Consider the following 26404-nt stretch of genomic DNA (forward strand, 5'->3'; position numbering starts at 1 on the left):
TACATACATCAACTTAGAAGTGGCCGCCAGAAGCAAATGGGCGAAATGCAGACAGAGGAAGCAGAACAGATACCTGCAGTCCTGAAATCATCTTCTTTGCTTCTTCCATCTCCTTTTCTAAGTGATCTTGCTGCTCCAGGAGCTGCTCCTCCCATGCAGTCTCCAAGCCTGTGGCAGGACACCTGGCCTGCTGCAACTCTACGGGAAAAGGAGAGCACGTCTCTTCTGCAAGCAAAACAATGTGCTGGTTGAACAACTCTGGGTGGCCAAAATCAGTTTCCTCTGCACTTCAGAAGGCGGACAACAGTATAGCACATGCCTCCGGGTAATTTGTACACTTCCACGACTTCCTGCCATTAACAACAGGATGCTATGTCCTTAGGTGAAAATTCATCTTGGCAGAATCCTCGCAAGAGGACACACTGTGCTAATCTGAACTAATGTCTTGCTCTAGTTGCTGCATTTAGGAAACTGTAAGGCAGGCACACAGGCCACATTCACACTAACAGTCTCTCTGCCCCCACTGCCAGGCAGTGTGCCAATTTGCACAAGGCCCAACAGCAATGCTACTGTTTTTCAGGAGGACAGCTTTCAAGTCACTCCTGTCTCAAAATCTGTAATGCCACATTGGTTCCCATGTTTGTACAGCATCCTACCTGCCATCTTTTCCCCAGTTTGTCTTTCTCTCTGCCCATCTAATGCAGACTATAAACACCCTGGGCAAGGGACCTAATCCCTTCCTTCCACATTTTTTAGAGATAGGCAGAGCTCCCCCACAAGCAGAGGCCGACAGATCTGGACAGGGTTGGGCAGAGAGACACCTTAGTTTTATCCAACCCTCCTTCAGCACAGTGGACTTTTCTGTTGCTTTGCCCTGCTAGGATCCTATGCATAGTGACTTGGAAATTAGGGCTACTGAACTCGGGGAGCTTTACTTCCAAATGAGCATGCACAGGACTGCATTTCGGGAGTGGCAATTGTCATCTCAGAAGTTGCCTGGTTCAAATCTCAATACAGCTATGAACTCATTAGATGGGTCTCTGGCAAAATACTATTTCTCAGCCTCAACCCACCCACCCCAAACTGAAAAATGCTCACTTACAGAGCTACTGTAAAGGGTGGCAGAGATAAAGTTGTGAAATGCTTTGAACACTCACTAAAACATTAGAAAAATGCTACATGTTGTATTTGTTGTTGTTGTTATTATTTAAAGAGCAAGTACTACCCAATACTTTTTAAAGAGTCACTCCAAATGACTGAGGGGAAGTACCAACCCCCATTTTCCCAGGCTCTGTTCCAGCTTCTGCGATTATGAATTCAGACTTAGTCAGATGGGGGATTTCAGGCTTTTGTTTTGAGGATCCCACCCACCCACTGCTTTCCTTGAGTTAAGGACAAAGCATCCTTCCCTGTACTGTGAATGATAAAAAGGACTTCTCTGGGACTCCCCCCCCCCTCCACATACTTTCATAGCTTTAAGCGAGTCCCCCCAAGACCACTACAAATGTGTCCCAGTCACATCATAGGTTTGAAAATTAAGCTCAAACAGGACTTTGCCTCAAATCCTATCATCTGCATGGACTATGGAGCCCTTTGCTGCAGTTTTTCATTCCCATCCTGGGGATCCCATAATCAGGGAGGGAGACTGCACTCTTTTTATCTGTGCCAGCTGAGACTTAGGCTGTTTCTAAGGGGATGTCAAGGATGCTTTGAAACCCGGAATGCATTCCTTTGGAACGTTGTTTTTGTACAGAAAGCAGGTGACATACATTTTAGAAATCAAAATGCATGATCTAAACAACATGGATCATTCAAATTACAAACCTAATTACAAACTGCCGTTATCGTGTGGTGGTTAGAGTGACCAACTAGAACCAGGAAGACCTAGCCCCACATCCCCCCCCCCCACGTGGCTGTGAATTTCACCAAGTGAATGTGGGCTAGTCAGTCTCTCTCAGCCTAGACCTACTTCGCAGGGTAGTTGTGCAGACAGAGAAAGGAGAACAGAATCTTTTGTGGTGCCCTCAGCTCGTTGGAGGAAGAGCAGGTTAAAAATCAGCCAACTGATTAAAACCAGCATGAAAGACCACGAGGGTGTGGAAACAGCCCAAACCAATTTTCACCGAAAAAGAGCAAGGACCATCTTCATATTTCAGAGGCAAACCCCAGGGTGTTCCACAGCGAGTCATGGGCCCCTGGCTTTAAAACATCCTGGGTTGACACTTAACAAAATGCCATGTGGAAAGCTGCCCTCAGAAATGCTGGACTGCTGTATAAGAACCAGTGGCTCACCTGGCTAAGGCCAGTTTACCTCTAAGTGTGTCACTCTCAGAGGCAGTATGCCTCTGAATACCAATAGCTGGGATCCGCAGGTTGGGAGAGTGCTGTTGCGCTTAGGTTCTGCTTGTGGGTTCCGCATAACAGACATTATGTTATGTTGGCCACTGTGAGAACAGAGTGCTGGACTAGACGAGTCCTTGGCCTGAGACAGTGAGCTCTCCTTCTGCCCCTATTGAGCTTGCTATCTGCAGTTTTAATTAATCAGAGTTACCTTTCCAGTACATTAAAAGTGTTAAAATCGCTTAATCTAGCCAAATAATAAATTAACCACTGCAGCCCTGACCATGATGCAGAACCAAAGTAAAATCTCAGAGGAAGGCTGTGGCAGCCCAAGTGGTGGACATGTGCCTCTCAATTTACCTGGTCAGTTGTTTGTTCCCCTACCTGTTCTGGTATCTGCTTCCTCTTCACGAACAATGTCAAATCCAGCCTTCTCCTCTGAGTGTGTTATACTGGACTCGCTCCTTGCACTGTTCACAGGGCTGGGCGATGCGAGGCTGCAAGGGGAGGGGAAGGCAAGCATTCTTTTCATTACAAATTCTTATTATTCCATCAACTTTCTATGTGAAATGAAGTTAGCATGCAAAGTTTGATTACAGCAAATACTGCCCACATCGTGAGAGCAGCGATGGAGTGTAAGAGAGGGAGTGGATTACAGCAAATACATCAGACAGAAATAGGGCGAGAAGGTAAGGTTGATAGAGCTCTGAAGAAGCAGCAGCCCTACCCCACCCATGTATTCGTTGCCCCACCCCATCCATGTCCTAATAAGTGCAGGACTGCTGCCTGGAGGATGTCACTACCTCCACCCACCTCACAAGCCACTCCTGGTTGACATGTTAATCAGAGGGGGACATTGTACCTGTGAACTGGGGCTGGTAAAAAACAACAACTCATTGGACAGACTTTCAGTAATTAAAAATGGGGCATAATCCATTGGTAAGTTATCCTGCGCAAGCCCCACGGAAATGAACTGGATGTGTGCAAGACTACAGAAGAACTCCCCAAGGGAATACACTCCATAAGTTCTCGTATCTCTCTCCCGTTTTGCCCCCCTAAATGGCACCTGAATCTGCTATCTGACATTGTTATCTCACTCTTGCCCGATTAGGAGGCCACGCTTCTGCTGCCAAGCCCATTCCTCACCCTGATCTGGATGCTGACGGCTAAACAAAGTGATACTGGGAGAGTTTCTTTTTCTAGCATACATGAGAAGAGTTCAGAAGGGCTACCATATACCCCCCAGAAGTCAATGAGTTTATTCTACACTTACACATCAGGAATTCTGCTTACAAGGGTGGGGGCCATTGCGGTCCTCCATATGTTAATGAAGTACAATTCCCATCAGCCCTGACCACTGGCCCTGCTGGCTGCTGGGAGTTGCGAGTCCAATAACACCCAGAGGACAACGGGCTCCCCATCCCTGGCTTACAAACACTTCTTGGGGCAACTTCTGCCCTTAGGAGTTGGAAGCTGCAAACAAAGGCTACCCACAGGATCCAGTCTCTCATTTGGTCCTTGCTTCTAAGGGCCTTGTGCAACTAAAGCCTAAAGTCAAATAGATTATTTTTAGCAAATTGTGAACTCCCATGTGGATAAAGATACCAACTTATGATCTGGCTTTAAATGCCTGAACTCAGCTTTTTTCTTTCTTTTTTAACCCCAGTCCTCCCAGCTGCTTATTCTGCTCCAACCACTCAAACTTTCTTCCCTGTGCCCCCAACCCCAAATTCTTCTCACATCCATCGCCCAGACAACAGAGAAAGGCATCTGAAACTCACTGACCCATTTAACATGTCCCTAAAGAATTTCTCCTTGCAAGTGTGAGCCAGAGTTAATGTATCATTTTCCCAGAGACAGGAAACAAAAGGTAGAGCATACAAAAGAAAAAGTGGGGGAAAGAGTGAAGGAAACAGAATGGATTAAAAACAAAAATAGAAGACGCCTCCCCAGCCAGCCTGCTTTCCAGATATTCTCAGTACTTTTGAGTTGGATCCCACACCTAGAAAGGCACACCTAGGAGGCACACACCGCAGAATAATAATATCAAAGCATCTCATAAACCCTGACGTGTTCTTAGCATGTTCGTTTTTAACTCACGGGGCAAGAGCAAGGCTTCACCAAGCTCCTGAGTAATGTAGTTCAAAAATCAAAGTCCCTCCACTAAATCTACTGCAGCTTGGCTGCATTCAAGATCTTAAGACACAGGTTGCCATACTACTAGCCCAACCCCAGAGCTGCAGGCAGGCGGGAACACAAAATGTAAAAGTTGTGTATTTTGTATATCAACCCCCAAGGAATCAGTGACTTGGGCTACACTGTACCAATGTGGACTAAGGGGCTTCACTCAGCACAGCTGTCAATCCAGTCCTTAGGGATCAGCTGGAAGAGCACAACTGACACACGCATGGATTCTCCCTGACCATGGAAGCACCTTTAGGGACCTCCATGCATAGGAGCAGTATACCACAGAAGAAAAGAAACTAGACAGGGACCCTCAGCATTTGAGGACTACTGTTGGAAACAGAATGCTGGAGGGAGATGGACTGTTGTCCGATGCTTTAAGATATCTGAAAGTTCTCTATAGCTCTCATTCTGTGGGATCAACATGGCAATGACACTCTAGTGACAGAAGTCACACAGGCAGTAGGACTGCCAACTTCTCCTCTTCTTTTTGCAGACATCGCTATTTTGCCTTCGTTAAGACCTGCAGAAATGAAGCCATTTTCCTCATCACTTTATCACCATGCCAGTACTGTATTAGCTTCACCAGTTAAATGTCTGTATAACACAAAGGCATGGGAGCAGGGCCAGTTAAGGTTGCAACCCAGCAGGACAGCCCAGTGGAGGCAAAGCAAGATGAAGGGAAAACGCATATGGGAGATGGTGGTACTAAGCAGACACTGCTCACTGGGACGAGGGCAGCTGGGCATTCTGATCCACAGAAATGCCCACTCCATTCGGAAGGATATCATCCATCACACCCTCCCCTAAAGCACCTTTGGGGGTAGCACACACAAGAAAACGCTCAACCATGCTTTAAAATGCAACTACAGAAGGATTTTAATAACCACCTTACAGATGTAGCTCAGTTTAATGGCAGTTTCACATGCAAGATAACAGCTCCATTTTACAGTTCTTTGGCCCATGATCTACCAGTGACTGCCATCAGGCCACCTCCAAAATAAATAAAGTTACCAAGTCAAAGAGTGCACCTGAAACCCAAAACATGAGTCACAGATCATCTCCATCATGCATCCTACAAGTTAAGTGTTGGGGTGGGGTGGGGGTTAAGGAAACTCAGAGTCTTGCTATCAATTCCCTGGAGAATTGTGCACTTTAAGCTGTCAGTTTTCAGATTTTCTTTTAAAAATCCCAATTCAACATTCAACATTAGCAACACATAGAAATTAGGTCTGGGGCATTGAATCTATTTCTGCAGGATTTATGGTGCAGGAAAATTATTTATATGCATCATTCCTTCCAGCACTGACTGGTCCCTTACCTAAAAAAAGGTTAGACATAAGCGTCTAACAAGGGACCACTGAACGGTCTTAGCAACCAAGCCCACATCCCCTGGCCGTTTCCACAACCAACCTGCCCCCCTCTTTTAAATGACAACAGCCACTGGCTCACCATTTGACCTGCTTCCCTCCCATGATCCCCCCTTGACCTCTGGCCTCACAGAGCCAATCTCCGAGGGAGCCTCGGTCTTCCACAAGTCCCAGCCACGGGCATGCCTCGTTCCTTCACGTGCTCAGAATTTCTGCGCCAAGGATGTCGGCTCCTGTCAAACTAGCAGAGAAATGTTTGCCAGGCGGACTCCCTCGCACGAGCCAAGAAATTCACAGCAGGAAGAAGGGGGGAAATTAAAAGAGCAGCTCCGGTTCTTTGGCAGGAACAGGTCGGTGATAAATCTGCAGCCTACGAGCATGGCTCAGGGAGGAGGAGGCTGGACGCTCGGCAGCCGCGGTTTTCGGCTTGGCTCGGTCGCCTGTTGGGTTCTTGTTTGTTTTGCACTGTTGCATTTTGGTCTGACGTATGCCCAAAATCTTTTCAACAGCAAGGATCTCGGTCTGAATGGCAAGTCCTGCTTTTCATCCCATTCTAATCAGTCCGGCTCTCCAACAGCCGCCAGAGAGACCCCAAGCCAAGCCACAGAAACCACTTCTCCAGCCTCGGATCCTATCTCCTGTAGCACAGTAGGTAGCTGTCCCCCAGTCCTCTGTGCCTGTTATGTCTGTGTGCGCAGGCGAGTGTCTATGAGTGCGTTGCTTCTTCCTTCGCTCTCTGCAGCTCCGTCTCTCTCCTGCTGTCACCAGGGCTGTGCGAGGCAGAAACCTATTCTCTAAGATGTCTAAGCACAGGGTGGAGAAGAGGGATGGTCGAGGGGAGGGGAGGGGCTGGGAGTGGAAGAGGGAGGGAAGGAAGACGTGCTTCATGGCCTGGGAAAAAAACAGCATGATTTGGGCAATTCCTGTCTGAAGCATGTCTGCTGCCTTTCCATAACAGTACTCTGCTTTCCCTCCCCAGAAACTGTGGCACTAAGAGTGTGTCTGTGTCTCTGTGTTGATGAGGATCCAAAGGAAATTATCTCTGGCTATGTCACAGTCAGGAGGATGGGCATAGGAAGCAAAAATTGTCCATCTACACTTTTTTTATATATAAAGAACAACCAATAGATTTCAGACACTAATAAAATGGTGGCATGTCTTTTCCGGGCAGATTTGACAAACTGCCTCCCTGATTTGGGGGGGGGGGGGGGCTTGAAATTTCCATTTGGCAACCAGGATACACAAGGCAGCTTTATTGGCGAGCCCCTTTTTTAATTTAAAACTGCAACATGCACAAAGTATAAATACAGCAGGGTGATATCAAAACAGCAAAGGAATTGTAGACAGACACCCAGACCCTGCCACGGAGTTACCACTAAGTATTTCACAACCATCAGAGGGGCCAGTGACGAAACCAAGATGCCCTGTTCATGTTCCACAGCTGGGAAAAGCAAAACACAGAGCCAGGGAGAAAGAAAACAACTTGGGTCTGGCAGTCACACTCTGTTCCTCAGTTACTATTGGCAACAGCTACCATTGCTATATACAAAGATCTCACAGAAAAGAAAGATGGCAATGAAAATGCACTTCATACTCTATCCAAAAGAGGCCAGCTACATCAAGGTAACCCTATGCACCCAAAATACCGTAGTAAGAGCCACTTGTATTCAAACCTTTGGTGAGGATGGTAGAGAGATGGTTACAGCCACAATGCTCTAATTGATATGCCTATCAATATAATGGTCATGCAGAAACCCCAATGAAGTCTGCCTCAGTAAAATTGTCAACCATCCTGAGCCCTCAAAGCAGGGATGCTGGAGAAAAATCCAGTGCGCTGTGCACAAGGATCACACCTCAGAGCAGATGCGGGAGTTACCGGTACATGAAAACCGCTTCATACTCCTCTCCTAGTGCTTGTGCATAGGCACGAATTATTTTACATGTGCATTTTTGCAGGAGGGCTGCATTTAATACAACAGAGGGCTGCACAGGAAGAAGGCAGGTGAAAGAGTGCATTCTTCTGCTCTGAGGGCAAACTTTAAAGCAGGAGAATTTGCCATTCTCCAAACAGACACAGTGAGCTGCTTGGCAATCATGAAAATGTTACACCCCCACTCAAGGCAAAAACTGTACACCAAGTCAGACCACTGGTCCACCTACACTGGTTCTGAAGGGGAAAAAATGAATGCCAGGGGCTCCAAAAAGGTATCTCTAAATTGAGCAAATGGGCATCTAAATGGCAAATGTAAGCCAGTGTAAAGTGACAAAAAATACTAACTTCCATATAAAGTAAAGGGACTTGAATTGGTGGTGCGTGGTGACTGATGAGGAAAAAATATTGGGGTCATAGTGGATAGCTCTAAGAAGATGCTGACCCAGTGTGTGGCAGCTGTGAAAAAGGCAATTCAATGCTAAGGAACATTAGGAAAAGGACTGGAAATAAAACTGCAAATATCATAGCAGCGTTATACAAATCTATGGCGCAAGCACACTCTGAATATTGTGGACAGCTGTGGTCGCTACTCCCAAAAAGCATACAGCAGAGCCAGAAAGGGTTCAGGAAAAAATGCAACCCATATGATCCTGGGGCAAAAACAACTCCATTATGAGGAAGGGTCAAAATGTTTGGGGGTTTTTAGATTAGAAAAAACGGCAGGGAGGGGACATGATCGAGTTCTATAAAGTTCTGCATGGTGTGGAAAAAGCATGCAGAGAGAAGTTTTTCTTCCGTGCTCATAATACTGTAAGCTGGGGTCATCCTATGAAAGCTGAATGTTGGAAGATTCACTCCTAGAAGAGGCAGTGATGGCTGCCAGCTTGGATGGCTTTCAAAGAGGGTTGATGGAGAATAAGGCTCTCGATGGCTGCTAATCATGACGGCCATGTTCTACCTCCACAGCAGAAGGCAGAATGCTTCTGAATACCAGTTGCTGGAAGCCACAGGAAGAGAGAGCACTGTTGTGCTCAGGTCCTGTCTGCAGGCTTCCACAGACATCTGGTTGACCATAGGACGCTGAACTAAATGGGAAACTGGCCAGATTCAGCAGGCTCTCCTTATGTTCTCATGCTCTTTAGTTCATTATAATTGTATAAACCAAGATTCACTATGCCTATATTCTACCCACAGTATCATGCTTCTGAATACTAGTTGCTGGGGCTCTTGAGAACAAGAGAGCTGGCGTTCTCGTATCCAGTTTGAGGGCTTCCCAGGGGCATCTGATTGGCCACTATGGGATACAGGATGCTGAACCAGGTGGGCCCTTGCTCTAACCCAGCAGGGCTCTTCTGTGTCCTCTTATTAGCTCTCCAAAGTTTCAGGAAGAGACTTTTCCCAGATCAGCTACCCAGAGCTCCGTTTTAACTGGAGATGCTGAGGACTTTATGCAAGGTCCCTCCCCTGTCAGGGGTGGTGTGTCCTTTATGTCCCATGATAATCCTGAAAAACTACGACCCACTAACATATATTAGAAGACCAACTTCACCTATGACACATCTGAAAGGCCAGGAGAGAAATATCCACCCTTTTGCCACCTTCACAGTGAATACAACAGAGTGGTTAAAGAACCATGTTAAGGTGTAACTAATCTGCAGCTACTGAGTATGACCTACATTTAAAGCCAGCACCAATCACCTACATCATCTTTGGAAGCATCATAAATTGCCTTGATGCTGACTTAACTTGAATTCTCCCTCTGAGTGGCTGTGCCTAGCCTGCAGCCATTATCTCCCCTTACCAGCTTGGCAGTTACGCTGCAGTTTAAACAGGCATTTTCCATGTCTGTGACAGCTCTGGATTTGGTAAACCAGCACCAGATGCCTTTATCCATGACAGGCTCAACAGCCCACCTCCTTTCGCATGGAACAAGTTGTGCATCTGGCACTGCTGGGATGGAGACGCACACAAGGTGTGGGAGAGATGGCGAACCACTCTGCAGGGTAGCCTGGATTTGATGTCTCAATCTGGGACACTGGTGTGGGGATATAAACAGCATTTCCATATCTGCTTCTCCCCCCACAAAACCCTACAGCACACAGAAACTACTGTTTCCCCCTGCAATAATGGACACAACTCTGAAACATCTCCCTCCTTTTCAACCTCCCCCTTGGGTCCCGCTGCTGAGTTTCACAATGCAGCTTCTGCCCTTTGTCTGTACACAGTTACAAAGCCGGCACACAAATCCACATTTAACGGATGGAGAATATCCCCCATTCTCAAGACATTATGATTGAAATCTAATTACACATCACAGCACAGTCCTGGGTTTAATTAAAAAGCATTTTAGTTCTAGCTTGACATAATCTCCGATCAATTTCCTAGCAGGTTGTCTGTCCTTCTGCCTGCTTCTCAGCCCTACAGGATTAGGAGAACTCTGGGAAATTTGCACACTGGATCAAACCTGTCAAATCTTTGGGGGTCTTCTTTTCTCTTGCAGCTATGCTGGGGATACAGCACCTGCAGTGGGGAGTCAACAAGGCTAAAAAAAAAAAAAAGTCTTTGGGAAGTTCACACAGCTTTAACACCATGTCTCAACAGAAAACCCAGTCTGAATTTGGGTTCCCAGTTGCATACTGAGTTTGCCTACAGATCCAATTTAAGGTGTGAAATGGACAGGGGAAAAAGCACCCAGTTTCTATTCATCCACAGCCACAATGTGCCCCTATTACCTGGCCTTTGATACCCAAGATGTGTGTTTTCAGGACCTGCCCTATTCAAGTGACTGCAATTTTTTAAAACTGTTTTTAATAGTGAAATTTAAATTGTCGTAACCTGCCCTGGAATCTTCTGGTGAATCTACTACTACTACTAGGCTCCCAACTAACACTCAGACATGGACTTTGGTGAAAGTCAGTAGGAAGGAAGTTCCTGAACTCTGGGGCAGCCACAATAACGTAGTGCTTAGACTGCCACTATTAACTATGATTATTAAACGAAACCTCCATGTACAGCAGCAGGTGACTAACCTGTGGTCCTCCTGATGTTGTTGGACTCCCATCAGCCTCAACTAGCACTGTGAATGGTCGGGCATGATAGGATCTGAAGTCCAACAATGTGATGTGTACAGCAACAGTATACCTCTGAATACCTGAAGCTGGGAACAAACTAACAAGCAGGGAAGGCCATCAGCTTCAAGCCTTGCATGTGAGCCATCTAGGGGAATCTGGCTGGCTGAAAAAGATTGGACTAGAGGACGCTAGTAGCACAAACAAGACAGTTCTTGTGGAACACCTCTCCTCCTGTCCTCATTATTCAATCAATGCACAGATGACACAATAAAGGAGATGATCTAGAACAGGGGTCAGCAAACTTTTTCAAGGTTCCCTCAGACCTTGTGGGGGGCCAGACTATATTTGGGCAGGGGGGAATGAATGAATTCCTATGCAGAGATGCATTTTAAATAAAAGGGCACATTCTACTCATGTAAAAACACACTGATTCCCAGACAGTCTGCAGGCCGGATTGAGAAGGCGATTGGGCCGGATCCGGCCCCCGGGCCTTAGTTTGCCTACCCATGCTCTAGAATACAACAGGATATAAGGGGCGAGGCAATTTCTGCCATGGGTCAGGCCCCACAAGAAACCACCATATTCTGTGTGAAGCAGGAACATATTATACACCAAAAGAGCTGGGGAGCTGGGGTGGAATTCCAAGTAACATTCCCAAATAATGGAGTCAGCATATTGCTCGCTTCCAGAATCCTCAGCTCCTGATTACCAGAGTTATGGCAGACTTTAGGTCAGGAAAAGAGAGGGGGGAAATGTTGCCAATTAGAACAGCAGAGGGAACTGCAGGAGGCAAATTGTAATTACCCACCCTGGAATCGGGCCAGGCTCTGTGGGCCAATCACTCTAACTCTTGTGAAATGTGCCATGCAGTTTTTAATGAGATCACATGACCAGAGATTCCATTTACGTCTCTTTCAAAGGGTATTTTTGGTGGCACTGTCTCTCTTTGCCCCATATATCAGAAACCCAGGGACTGGCACAGTTGCTAGGGAAAGGCAAGCAGTTTTTCCTGCCTATATCTTCCTGGGCTAAGAGGCATTCTGCCTCCATTCCTTACCTTCTCACAAGCTGATGTGCATGGGCTGGTGGTAGAATGATACTGCCTTAGGTTAGGGGAATAGAAAGAGCTGTTCTATAGGAAGAGCAGCTGTACACCTGTGGGCCTGGTTAGGTGATATGTTAGCTTCTTCTCTGTTTTGAGTTACAGTTGGCTGCCTTGGAGCATCCTATATAAGACGTCTTATTCTTTCCCTCTAATATGCTTGGGTCCAGGGATTGTCACAAGAAGGACCTCTGTCTACCAATCAACATAGGCTCCTTTTTTAAAAAAAATTAAAATAGGGGAGGCGCAAGTCATGCATTTCTTGAATTAACAAGAGTTCTAACAAAAGTTGAGAATCCCTGACTCCACCAGACTTTTTGAAATATCTGTATGCATGGGAGGTACACAGAGATGGGGTTGAAACGAGCCATACTATTTTCACTGCGCGTAACAGCACACCTCCTAGGATTATTATTATTATTTTAAGCACACCACCGCAATCCAAATCAGTGGGCGTTTTAAATCTGAATGAATGTAAATGAACTGACATGCAAAAATGATGAATGCCTGTTATTCCATCTCCCTTGTCTCCCTTTCCCAAACAGAACGTGAGTGGCAGAAAGCCCAGGAGAACTATGTGCTTTCACTCTTCTATTTAACAACTTGCTTGGCAGCTGCGGGAGGTAATGAAGAATTCCATGCAAGAGGGAGTAAGTGGCGGAGGAGGAACAGATCTCTCCACCTCTCTTCCACCTGTCCACTTGGTCTCTGTACTAGCTGCAGAGAAAGGGAAGCTGCATCCCTCCTCTGCCAGCCCGCATGGTAGAAGGCATTTTTAATTTTTTTTTCACAAGCCCCTTACCAGAGTAAGATGCTGCATTTCTGTTACTTGCTGTAGAAAAGAGGGTGTCTTCTCCTCCACAGCTAGCATGGAAACACATTTAAAATACATGGCTCCCTGCCCCAGCAAAGAACCCTGAGAACCGTAGCTCTGCGAGGGGTAAGCTACAGTTCTCAGGATCATCTGGAGGAAGCCATGTGGTTTAAATGTATGGTGTGCATGTGACCTAGCTCCTTAGGTAGTTAAAAAAAAAAGTGTGCTTGTTACCTTTCTGTGAAATCATTAACAGGCTAGTGTATGCCTTCTCTTTCTATTCTCTGGTGGCCATTATGACCTATAAGTTTCTGTGGTGCACAGCTGTCTTGCATGTTTCTTCTCATATTAATGAGAGGGTTGCAAAAAAATAAAAAATAAAGCAGATCAGGAGAAAATTTTGTTGGTTTCTTGTTTAAAAATGCATATCTGTTTTTAGCAACTGGAATGCTGTAACTAGCTGTATGATTTATTTGTGTATCCAGTTTTAATGTTCCAAGACTATGCTAAATAATTCATCAATTAATTATTTAATCTGGTGTGGGGTCTACACAGAGTCTGTCTGCGACAGAAGCTCCAGCAAAAGAAGAAGAGATTGGATACAAATTCTACCTTTGCAGTAGAAATACCATGGCATGGGACACCCTTTTGAGGATACTGCTTTTAGGGTGAGGAATACAAAGGTGAAATCACATCTATGTGCAACAGCAGAAGTGACAAAATACACTGTGTGGGTCACATCATGCTGTTCTGATGTGCAGATGACCTCCCAATTTGCATTATTGTGTTCACAGCTGTAGCCCTATAGGCCTGGCAGAGAAACAAGGAATGGATTCTGCTGCCTAAGCTGCAGAGGCACACATGGCACTCGTTTTAGACTTCTTGGTTGGGTCTGAGTAAAAATAAGCCATAATTACAGTCAAGCTCCACTTCCTGCAAGGTCCTTTTCCCAGGGGCCTCCGTCTCAACTTCTGCCAAGGCTCAGACCTCAATTAGCTTGTGAGGTTCTCCAACAGCCATGATAGCACGGATTTTTATAGTTCGGTGCAAGTACTTTGCCTGAGTTTCAGTTCCAAGTGAGAGCACCCACTATGTGGACTGTGGAGAGCTCTTACTTTTCCACCACAGGGGAGTTGTGGGAGGAAGAGGTTTTCCACAAACTAACTACGTGCTGAACTGCTCCAAATGTGAAAATCCAGAGGGGTCCATGGGGTTTGAGGATGGAGAAACAAGAGAATGAAAAGCCTGGGGTGATGCCAAACAATAGATGAGGCATCATGGTAGAAAAAACAGCTGTAAGCCACAGTTCCTTCCAGTCAAAGAAAGTGAGATTTCTTGCTGTCTCTCTGTCTGTCTCTTTGCAACTGACTCCACGACTTAAATCAGCTTCACTCTGCCCACCTGGCCCACAAAAGGTCCCTGATACAGGCTATCAGGCTTTCTCCACCATGCCGTCAAAGGTTCCTTCCTTTTCTTGTGTCTCCCACAGAGAGAAGAAAGCCGCTTGTAAGCACCGACATTTTACTGTGCCCTGCAAAATTTTGCACCCAAAGAGAAAATGCATGTAATAGAAATCCGGAGGCAAGCGGAAAAAAGCCCAGCGAGCAGAAAATAGGACGCAAATTGGCAGATGCAGGCAAACTGATTAACACACAACGCTCTGAGTTCAGAGGGTTTGCTTTCTGATTGTACAATTGTGAGGGTATCAACAGTGACTAAAGAGTAATGGCCATCACAGACAAAGCACTTGGGAGGGATTGGGGGGGGGCAATTAAGGGAACACATTTGGAAGGTGGGGAAGGCATTTGGTAGTCTTATGCTAAAATTCTGGGAGAATTGCTAAATTCTAATGAACATGAGCACAGAATCTCCCAATTCTAAATCCACAGAAACAGTATAAAAGTTAGTGCAATTTAAACAGTGTGCTGCTGCTGCTGTGTGTGTGTGTGTGTGTGTGTGTGTGTGTGTAGTATGAAATATTTCCAGCACAAACTGAGGAGGTAAAGGGCAAGGAGCGATATACTTGGGGAATCTGTGCGGCACAGGGCTAAAAGCTATGGGAGAAGGCAAAGAGCTAGACTGTGCATGAAAGCACCACAACATAACTACTCAAACGGTTTGTGTTGGGAATGCTTTTGCTTTAGGGCCTTCAACAAGCAGTGTCTGCTCTCCAATATATACATATTCATGAATTCTAGATGAAACAAAACTTGAGATTCTAAAGAAGCTAAATTCTGCATCAGACTAAAGATTCCATGCAGCTCATCATGTACATGGAAAACAGCCTTCCTTGTTTTTTAAAAACCATTACAGGACCAGCTTCTACAAAGGGTAGATTTGGAAAAGCATGGAGGCAGGAGCTGCAAGGAGCAAATTTGGTACCTGGAGGAGTGGGACTCTGAAGGCACACTTTGCTGCCCCTCGTATTGCTGTACCAGTGCTCGGACACTCCAGTACGGATGCTCAATCTCTTCATCCAGGCTGCTGTCTCTGAAGATTAAAGTCCGCACCATGAGCAAGGACAAACAGTGTAAAATAACAACCACCACCACCACCACCCCCTTGGCTTCAATTTAGGCTAATGAGGCATATTCATAGGATTTGGTTGGCACTGCCTCCTTATCCAGATTCTAAAAAGCACATCATCACTCCTTGCATATAACTGGTTTAAAGATGTGCAATTAAAAAAAACAAAACTGTTGTACCATCCGCTACACAAGACAAAGCAAACTAAACAAATGTTGCAGAAAAATGGCAAAGTGGCAACTGTGGATCCAAAGAGAGAAGTAGATAGGTTAATGGTATGAATGGAAGGGGCCGGGTCTGCAATCCCACCGGCCTGTGGAAATACAAGTCTTTAAGGCTTTTGTTAATTTCTTCTCATCAGCCTACAATTCCAATCGCTCCTTTCATTGGCTCCTGATGTAACATTTTGCCGTCACAAGTGTACCTGGACAATCCATACCAGCACGCTACTAGAAAATGGCAGTTGCATTGCAGAAAGGTGTTGGCAAAGCATATAACCCCCAGGTATCTCAAGAAAGGGAGCCAAGTCACATGCTACAGAAAAAGGCAAAAAAAAAAAAAAAAAAAAAAGCCTTCCACACCCAAACAAAAACAAGATGATGAGTCAATCCACTCTAGGGAAAACCCCTTATTGATCAATTCTAGATACGTCAATGAGGCAGAAACTTGAATATCAGCAAAACTAATCAAAAGGTGTTTGTTGGAGTTCCAAATAGCTCACATTATCAAAATGAAACTGAACAAGTGAAATGAGTTACCTCTGTCTGTGCCGGAGAACATCACGCCCCAAGCGCAAAACATCCTGGCGAACATCTGCCAGGGCAGCCACTGCACCCTGGGCAACAGCAGCAGCTGATTGAGGCCTGTGATTGGCTGATGACAGTCCTGTTCCTGCCGAGTTCTTTCCCATCATGCTCGATGGAGTCTGATTGGCAGCTTTACTTGAGCCAGGTTTAAAATGAGCAGCTAAGGCAAGGATTAACCTCATGATGCATTTCAGGTTCCCATCAACAATGTCTATAAAATACAACCAAACCCAAACAATGAGGTTATTTGCCTGAAACCCAGCATGACTCAGTCTGGACAATTGTTGCAACCATATTAGTATATTTATATCCAAACTTCCTTGCACCATGAAAGTCAAGGCAGTGTATATGGGATTCCCAGGCTCCAACCATATCTAGCCTGCTTAGCTTCAGAAAGGTGGCTGCACCATGAGTCTTCAAGTCCATGGCCTTCCTTCCTTATCCACTGGCAGGTGTAATTCAACTTATACAGAGCCCTGATGCTGTTATGATATGCATTTCTTGCTCCCAAGACCGCCTCTCCCCATATGAACCGACCCGGACTCTGTGCAGTGTTAGAAACTGAGTTGTGAAAGCTAGGAGCTAAATGACACCTTAAACCTAGGTTGTGGGCGCACGGAATTATTATTATTAAGGGAAATATTTAATATTTAATGCTGTATTGTTTTTAACACTCGACTGGGAGCCGCCCAGAGTGGCTGGGGAAATTCAGCCAGATGGGCAGGGTATAAATAATAAATTATTATTAATTATTATTATTATGTCCAGGCATGCTTTTTTAAAACAAGAACGCAAAGCTGGCAATGAATGAACCGCAGCTGAAACATCATGTTCATTTTTCACATGGTCTAGTCCTTCCCCTGCCCACCCCCCTAATATTCTTAAGAGGGTCTCTTCTCCAGTCTTCAGAGAGTACCTGGAAGTGGGGAGGCAGAAAAAGGTCCTCCTTTCCTTCCACTCTGCAGTTTTAATCTGAAATCTTAGGCGCAGTACTGTGCCCAGAGCTCAGAAACTAATTCCCTGTTGCAAAATGCACCTAGAACAATGGGAGTTTTGAACACAAGTAGCCCAGAGTGCAGCAACATGAGAACAAGCTTTTTCTGCAATGGCTCCCCACTTTTGGAATACTCTCCCCAGTAAGGCTTGCCTGACACCTTCATTGCATATCATTAGGCGCCAGGCAAAAACATTCCTCTTCTCCCAGGCCTCTGGCTAATTAAACAATCTATGGCCTTTTAAACTGGGGGGGGGGGGTGTTCATTTGTTATTATGCTAAGTATGTGTTTTTGTAGTGTAAACTGCCCTATGAACCTCAGATGTAGGGTGGTATTTAAATTTGATAAAATAATGAATTAATAAAAATGCATAATAATGTCTGGAAGACCCAGCTGAAGCACAGAAGGTTTAAGGGAATCCAGCTTGCAGCTGCCACTTTTGGTAGCTACACCCATTAGAACTTTTGAGAATGTAGCTAAATAAGTGACTCAAAAGAAAATCAATTACTGCCACCTACAGATCAGGCCTTTAACTGCATGGCACACTTCCAGGTTTGCTAGATGGGAAACTATCTCATCATAATTATGGGGGACACTTTCCAATAAGCAAGCCCAATTAAGGCCTAACTATACATTCAGAGCTATCACATTTTATTTTAAGCAGGTGTCTGCCCTGTTCACATATAAAACTGGGAGGGGAGTCTACTTCTAACTCAAAAAGAAGCAGCAAAATCTAACCCACATGTTATCATACTTCCCTACATAAATTTTAAGCAATGCATTGAAATGGGCAGTTGCAACTAACTTGTTGCAGGCAATCTAGATTTCTTCCTTCAAGCTAGGGCTTGCTTTTGTTGCACTGGTTTTTCTTTTCTTTTCTTATTAACGCTTTATTGTCTTCAGAAAACAGTACATACCCACATACAAAGCTAGGAAATGATTTTCTAAGTTACGAAGCATCGTACTTTTAAAGCACAGATATCTGAATGTGGGGGAAATGCACATTGCTAAGGCATGTTTTTATACTGTCTTTTATGCTGCTTCTACAATTAAGTGTTTTAAATTTGTTGTTAGCTGCCCTGAGCCCGGTTTTCTGAACCAGGAAGGGTGGGGTATAAATAAAAATTTATTATTTATTATTATTATATAAGTGTCACAGGCACCACCTAACTGAAACTCTTGTGAGAAAACTTCAGGTCCCGTGCTCACACCATTTGGGAATTTATTTAGTTTTATTGATTTATAAACCACTCTCGTCATCCACACACACACACTACAATCCTCTGGCTGGGGGTAAGTGTTCATTGAATGTTTAGATAAACCCAAGGGAAACAAACTGCAGAATCCCTGAAAAAAATCTAACTGACACTGTCTGTGCGGATTAGCAAAGCTGCTGCTTTTCAAGAACCAGCATTAACGTTAACAGGTGAACCTCCTGGGAATGGTTTAAATATTAACAAATCAGTCTGCATTTCGGATGCCGTACCTCCAGCTGTGCAGTCTTCCTCCTAAGTGCAGCCAGTTCACAAACCCATTCCTGCCAGGTTGTGATTGTGCTCAAGACAAAATTGCCAGAATACAACGGTATCACTTCTATCCAGGCTGCTGAATAACTTATTCTATATTATTTCAGGGGCGGAAATATTCCAAGCCCCAGCCCTACCTCTATCCTGCTATCGTCTGGTCTTCATTGAAGTATGATGGTGCGCCAAATTTCCTGAAAAAGTAGCTGAGCTAGGTTAAGCATAAGGAGTTTTTACCATGAAAACCCTATTTATCGTTTCCCAGGATTCCACCTAAAATTGTAGGAAACCCAATCTTGGTTAAAAAGAAGAAACAGATGGTTTCCCAGGGTGCCATAAAAATCTGAGGCCTGATGCAGCTTATATAAAAGCTAGTACAAACTCTTGGGTAACATCTCACGGCTTCTCAGGAATGCTGCTGTTGTCACAGAGAGTCCACTGTTTCCCCCCATATGTACAGAGGGTTCCCAGCTGACATCTGCAGCCTGTAGGGCTGCACTCTTCTCCTCCTGGAAACAACAGAAGCCACTGTGCCCCTTGTCACCCACACCCAGTGCCTCAAGGTAAGCAGTATTTCCAACGAGAACACTCTGAAGCTCACAAGACTGGGAGAACATTTCTCCCGATTCATGTGATGTTTGTGACTCATGTTGATGCCAGAGGAAGACGGAACAGCATCTGGCTTTGCCTTTTATATTTCTTTTCCACTGAATGCTTTGTTGTGCTCAGCAATGGAAATGCTGGCAAACACGGCTTGCAAAAAGCAAAGAGGAAGGTGAATGCTTGTTTCTACTGACGTGCAATGCTATTTCATTGATTTGTACACATCAAACTAAAGAGCCCTCACCTTTAGCTGATGTCTGGTGCATACGAATCTTTTTGGATGCCACGAATTGCAAGACTTTCTCCACATTCTCCCTCATTTCTTGAGGGCTGGCGGGGTTGACCTGCACTCCATTCAGTTTCTCTCCAGCTGTGGAAGAGACACAACCTAATTATCAAGAAGAATGAGCTTGTGTGACAGTAACTGCCTACTGGAGCTGTTACAGGTGGAGGGGAATAGTTGTTAGCCTCAGCAGCTGCTTCTCCTCGGAGGCAGAGGGGAGTACAAGCTGTGATTTCACCATCCTCTTAGGGCACTGGAACACTTGAATAAATAGACAGAGCTTGCGCCCTTAAATGCAGCTGGCAAAGAGGGATCTTTCATTATCTGCTGTATCAGCTGGATTCAGTCATGTCCTCCTGCTGGCAGACTCCACCATGTGGCCTTTGAAAAGAGTGGCATTATCCCAACAATCGTTATGGCAAACCCTACTATTTCCTCCTTATAAATAAATAGTGGTATCTCAGCAAAGAAATTAGTACCCAAGGAAGCCCTGTGAAAAAATAAAATCACAGTTTAGACATACTCTCATTGTCTGGCAAGGATACCTACCATGAATAAGACATTGGTCAAACATGGCCTTCAGGGCAAAAAGAGATATTATTTTCGTCCCACTCCAGTACAGTGGTACCTTGGGTTACAAACACTTCGGGTTACAGACTCCGCTAACGCAGAAGTAGTACCTCAGGTTAAGAACTTTACCTCAGGATGAGAACAGGAATTGTGCGCTGGTGGGGCAGCGGCAGTGGAGGCCCCATTAGCTAAAGTGGTACCTCAGGTTAAGAACGGACCTCCGGAACGAATTAAGTTCGTAACCAGAGGTACCACTGTACTGCTTAGAACTTACGTTTGCTTTTTGGGCGGGACTAGCACTTCTACAGCCCAATCCTGTGTGACCCAAAGAGAGGTAGAAGAGAGACCTAGAACTGGGAGCTGATGGGACCATCAACAGCCTACGAGCTTCCCCCACCTTCTGAGGGGCTACTTAAGACATGAACACCCCGATGAGAGGCAGATTAAAAGAAATACAAGGTAGGGAATTCCTGCCATCCTGAGAGCCCCATTTCTCATCTTTTAAAAAAGTATACTACATTTCAAGCCATCTTGGCAGAAAGGTGATATACAAATGGAATCAATCAGTAACTCCTACCCATGTTTACTTAGAAGCAAGTCGCACTGAGTAAGTAATAGGCTAAGTAATAGGATGGCAGCAAACTTAAACTTTTTTGTTGCTACTAATGCTGCCTTTATTCTCCTAAAAACATCTTAAAATGCTTCTGCTGGTGTATACAACCATTGCTTGTGGCTGGTGCTTTACCTAAATTTATCAAAGCCATAGAGCTGTTTGGGAAACTTATTTTCAGCAGGGACTGGGGCGAGTCTGCTTTGTGGCTGACTTGTGCAAAACCTCTCCCTTTCCATCATTGACTTCTCTCAGCTGCCTGGACGCTGACTAAGGATTTGTATTGAAAGCTTTGTTTGTACCATGATTTGGAACAGCCCAAAAAGTTCCAAACAATCTTTACAGCAGGTTAGAAAGGCAGCCTTAAAATAAATTCCTGCTGTTTTTCTACTCCACCGTATGCAGATGCATATAGCTCATTGCTGTGCCATTTTGTGGGTACTCATTTACCACCCCCTACAAATGAAATCCCATTCTGTCTCATCAATATATGCAACTCCTACTCTGCTTTTTAAACGACAAGAAAAGGGATCAAATTTTATTTAAGTTTCTACAGTCCTAGCAGTATGAATGGCTCTTCCTAAATGCGGGCACTGTTGCTTTTAAATAATAAGAATAATAGATCTAGGAGTAAAGGAAATCCTTTCATCGCTTCCCTAAAACGGATCTTGGCTCAGGTTGTCAGTCATGAAAAGCATTCTGGCATCTATTGGGACATATATGGAAGTAAGGAACGTTTGCTTCTGGGATTCACAGGTTGTTCTCTTCTGACAGGGGATCGTGGAGACCTGGTTGCAAACGTCTTGAGCCTACGTGAAACTAAAGAAGCCCTACCTATTCACCCCTCTTGTTTTGTTCCGCCATTCCCACCAGCAGTTTAAAGATTTATCCTTAGCAGTCCAAGCATAACAGGTACTGGGGAGCTCCTCTCAAGGGACAGTGCAATGGAAGTGCAGGCAAACACACTGGAGCAATATTAGATAAATTTCTGGTGAAGTGCTATCATGGATTTATTATTTTATATTATTTTATTTTGGAGACAGAAGGCATGAACATAGTCTTTCTTCACAGCACACTTCAGCCATTGTGCATCACTCTAGAGTAGCTTCATTCAAGTTATGGAGGAGGGTGCAGTTGAAAACAACCCTGACAATGGTTACAATGAGTGTCTTCTGCCCGCCATGTTACTGACCTACAATCTCAATGAGAGAAGCCAGGACAACGCCATCTCGGAGATCATGCCTCAGGTCCTGGACTGGCTTAACTGCAGGCTTCTTCTTCAGCTGTGAATTCACCCAGGCCACATATGCTTGCAGCTGTTGCTGGAAAAGAGGAAGCAGTACACCACACCATTACCATCTTAACAGTTGCTTGAGAACCTTTGCACAACTGCATCCTTGCATGGGGGGGGGGGGAGTAACAAGGCAGCAATCTTGAAACACCATGTCCATCCTGACATACGCAATGAACTGCAAATGCAAGGGCTCACCCACTGACTTTACACCCAGGTGTTCAGCAGTTCACAAGAAATGAAGAGGAGACCAAGGAGCTACCCCTTCTGCTGAAGTCACCGAAAAAAACTTATGCACAGAGGTTCAACACACACACACTGTAACTCTTGTGCACACTGGATGCCAGACTAAGACTTCACTTTCAAACACCATGGACGGAGACTTTTATCTGAATTGCAGGTAAAACCACAGAACACTGTTTCTCATGGTGTACACACAGTTCCATTGTTGCCTCAGGTCACACTCTACAAAAAAAACAACAACCCTATAAACAGACACCATAATGGAATCAATATTGATGCCACCTCTTTTATACATTTTGGAGAGTATAAAAGAGGATCAAATTTATGTTGGAAATGTTCAGATACAGAGAGATCTTTAATTCACATGTGGTGGCAATGCAAATTAACAAAATAAAATCTGGGAAATATATGATGAATTAAAAAAGATGCTTAAGTGCACTTTCCCCAAAAACCCAGAAGCGTTTCTGTTAGCAATAGGTCAGGAAATACCAAACAAAGTTAAAAACTTATTTCTATACGCAACAGCAGCCGCAAGAATAGCGTACGCAAAAATGTGGAAAGGGAAGGCCATCCCAACAAAGGACCAATGGCTGCTTAAACTAATAGATTATGTCGAACTAGGAAGTACGACAGCCAAAGTAAGAAATATAGATGGAAAGATAGTAACAAGCAAGTGGGAACAATCTGAAGTATATTTAAAACGGAGTGGTATTAAGATAAATCTACAAGCAGGGATAAATCTGTGATCAGCAGCAGACAAAATAAAGGATCATGAATGGAAGGAGAAAAGAATAGATAATCAATGGAGATGTAGCAAACTAAAGAATGTGAAATAGGATATCAACGAAAGAAAGGTTGGGAAGCCTGTACAGTCGTACCTTGGTTCTCGAACAGAATCTGTTCCGGAAGTCCATTCGACTTCCAAAAACGTTCGGAAACCAAGGCACGGCTTCCGATTGGCTGCAGGAGCTTCTTGCAGCTTCCTACAGCCAATCGGAAGCTGCATCGGACGTTTGGCTTCCAAAAAACGTTCGCAAACCGGCGTCTGGGAGCCAAAACATGCAAGTCACAAGACGTTCAAGACTGGTCCTGGAATGCGTCTTGTTCTGAAATGTGTATTTAAGGACTTCCTACTCCCCTTTGAACCCAACTGTGTGTTGAGATTTCCTCAGAAACTTTGCTTCACATGTCCTGCAGCATGCTGTGCAGCAAGTGAGAACATGAGATAGGGTCTTCTGTGGAACTCTCTCCCTAAGGATTCTGGACTCACTTCTTCCTTCCTTGTTCTTGGATGCCAGACCAAGGTGGCTCTCTCCCAGAGCACTTTTGGATTGCCCCAATTACCCTTCTCCTCCCTGCACCCCCAGGCTTCTGCTCATCTAATCACTTTGGTTGGTACCTAAATGTAGGGCATTTTAAAAATCTGACTTGCTTTTGCGCATTCTTTAGGATTTTTTGTTAACCAATTTGGAGGTTTTCTACTTAACTGACAGGTAACAAATATCGGGACACACACACACACACACACACACACACACACACACCTGTGTTTACCAGTTTAATTAACATGAAAATATATAGTTTCCATCCTACAGTACAGCGGCAAGCAGCAATCCTATTGTGGTGGGAACTCCCTAGGGGCAGACAAGAGCCTGTGCCATTGAGGCGACATAATCCAGTTTATTCCTTTTACGGTATATTGCCTTCCTTTCTGTTAAGCTCCCTGTTATTCTGCCGATGTGGCAGGTTTCAAGCCATCTCAGCAACGTCAGTCACAGTACATGCTTCTACGCAGCCCATCCGCCACAAAGTCTGATCACAGCACCACTTGTAATCATCTTGACAAGAAAAATCCAACTCCAGCCGTAACAGGACATGGTTTTGGTCTGCCTTGCTCAGAAAGGTGTTCAGCCACTGATGTCTGTTGGATGCCCCTGCTCAGCAGAAAAACAGAGGGACACTGGGAGGGTGGAGTGGGCTGCCACAATGCAACACAGTGCAGAAAATCCAGAAGCGAGCAGAGTAAAACCGTGAAGGACAGGACAGCGAAAAACTGTGCTGCGATGGAATGAGGGTACCTTTGATTACATGCATCAGCCTGTGGCGTTGGTCAGAGGAGACATATTGAAGGAGCTTCAGGGTTGCCAGTCAGCTTCTTGGCTCTGTTCAAGGGGGTTGGTTTAACAGTTAAAGCTCTCTAAGCAGCCTGGCCCCAAGGCATTCTGTGGGGTTTTTCCCCCTTTATGAGCCACCACAATGTGGTGGGGTCACCATATGGAGAAACTCAGCTTTGAACTCCTAGTGGAGGTTTAACTCATCTGTGTTTGGAACAGGGCCTTGTCTGTGGTGGCACCTTCCCTGCAGAACACCCTCCCTGGTGTTCTGCAGGAAAGCGCATCAGCTTCAGTCTATAGAAGCCTTCAAGAAATTGGTTAAACCATTCCTTTTCTACCGGACTTTTGTCAATGAGTTACCTATCACTCCAAAGTTGGATTAATTACAAGTGCGGAGGTTGCTTTCTAGAATTTTGTTTTAGAAATACGTTTTATACAGCTGTTGCATGGAAATTGAGGGGTTTTTTTAATGAATAATGTGTTATGGTGCATGTTGCGATAAAACTCTAACAGCTGAATAGCTGGGTAAACCTTTAAAATAAATGTATTTTTAAAAATTTAATCCAACGGAATTTAATTCTGTTGCAATTGCAAGCATACTTTACTAGAGAATAAGTTCCACTGAAATTCAATATGACCTACTTCGGGGGGGGGGGGGACATTTGTGTAGGACCATGCTACACAATCTACTGAAATCAGTTATACATTTAAGAAAAACACTTAATGTTTTTGGCCCATGGATTTCAACAGGACTTTTGGGTGTTAATCTGTGTTGTACCCTTTGCGTGGGGAAAGAAATTCAGTTTTTAACATTAACAATTTATTTCCAAAAGTGTCTACACAAACATTTTAAACTGCAAACGTCCCAGCCTCCCATCTCTTCCTCTCCACTTCACCCAGCTTCTTCTGCATCTGTTTGCAAAGTGGGTATAAGTTACAGATTAGCTCCACTTAAAAGCACTGCACCAATAGTAGACCTATCAGACATATTAACACTAAGATCTCAGCATCATAGGATGCCTCCAGACTATCATTCAGGCAGCTATCATAAGTCTTGTTGTTGTTGTTTAGTCGTTTAGTCGTGTCCGACTCTTCGTGACCCCATGGACCAGAGCATGCCAGGCACTCCTGTCTTCCACTGCCTCCCGCAGTTTGGTCAAACTCATGTTGGTAGCTTCGAGAACACTATCCAACCATCTCGTCCTCTGTCGTCCTCTTCTCCTTGTGCCCTCCATCTTTCCCAACATCAGGGTCTTTTCCAGGGAGTCTTCTCTTCTCATGAGGTGGCCAAAGTATTGGAGCCTCAGCTTCACGATCTGTCCTTCCAGTGAGCACTCAGGGCTGATTTCCTTCAGAATGGATAGGTTTGATCTTCTTGCAGTCCATGGGATTCTCAAGAGTCTCCTCCAGCACCATAATTCAAAAGCATCAATTCTTCAGCGATCAGCCTTCTTTATGGTCCAGCTTTCTCTTCCATACATCACTACTGGGAAAACCATAGCTTTTACTATACGGACCTTTGTTGGCAAGATGATGTCTCTACTTTTTAAGATGCTGTCTAGGTTTGTCATTGCTAGGTTTGCACAATTGAAGGGCTCTGCCCTCCTAGTACAACAAATCTGTTAAAAATTGATTTTTTTGCAGTTAGAAAAATAAAGAGGGGATGCATTAAAAAGTGTGGGATGAACAAATGATCAACAGGAAGATGTGTGAACACACTTCAAGCAAAACACGATGAATGCTCATTGACATATATCCTCCCTGCAAACAAATCAGAATGAATGCTCAATAAAGACTGGACAATGTCTAACGACCGCATAAGCTTTGGGCAAGCAAATCAGGATAGATGCTCAAATAAATAGGTTGCCTGGAGGAGGAGCTCCCTCCCATAATAGCTCTGACTTGCATTATCTTTTATTATGCCCAGAAATTTTAACATGATTTCATTTTTTGGCCAATCACTTCAAAACCTTTGCGACTTTCTACCTTGAGAGTCCTTTTCAAAGGGAGATGAGTTCCTGCTACT

General features: G+C 44.7%; 1 protein-coding gene and 1 long non-coding RNA gene across 10 annotated transcripts in view; one reads left to right on the plus strand and one right to left on the minus strand.

Annotated features, from left to right (window-relative positions):
- The window catches only part of DIXDC1 (DIX domain containing 1), a 75337-nt gene that overhangs the window by 19833 nt on the left and 29100 nt on the right, over positions 1-26404 (minus strand). For 6 of the 9 annotated variants that reach the window (XR_013390911.1, XM_077919731.1, XM_077919732.1 and 3 more), the window contains 6 exons: positions 21923-22052; positions 19512-19637; positions 16099-16357; positions 15197-15304; positions 2725-2837; positions 74-225 (listed from right to left, as the gene is read on the minus strand). Coding sequence is in view for 8 of the 9 variants with exons in the window: in XM_077919731.1 (XP_077775857.1) it covers positions 74-225; positions 2725-2837; positions 15197-15304; positions 16099-16357; positions 19512-19637; positions 21923-22052 (888 nt within the window). In the remaining variant the exon portion in view is untranslated. Of the gene's footprint in view, positions 1-73; positions 226-2724; positions 2838-5976; positions 6994-15196; positions 15305-16098; positions 16358-19511; positions 19638-21922; positions 22053-26404 lie in introns of those variants that run through there. The other 3 variants (XM_028707383.2, XM_077919735.1, XM_028707384.2) reach the window with 3 other exon arrangements.
- Positions 6404-15121, plus strand: LOC144325694 (uncharacterized). The gene is made up of 3 exons (XR_013390912.1): positions 6404-6542; positions 12546-13482; positions 14304-15121. It is a non-coding gene; the product is annotated as an uncharacterized LOC144325694 (long non-coding RNA).

Source organism: Podarcis muralis, chromosome 15 (assembly GCF_964188315.1).
Source record: "Podarcis muralis chromosome 15, rPodMur119.hap1.1, whole genome shotgun sequence".
NCBI lineage: Eukaryota > Metazoa > Chordata > Lepidosauria > Squamata > Lacertidae > Podarcis > Podarcis muralis.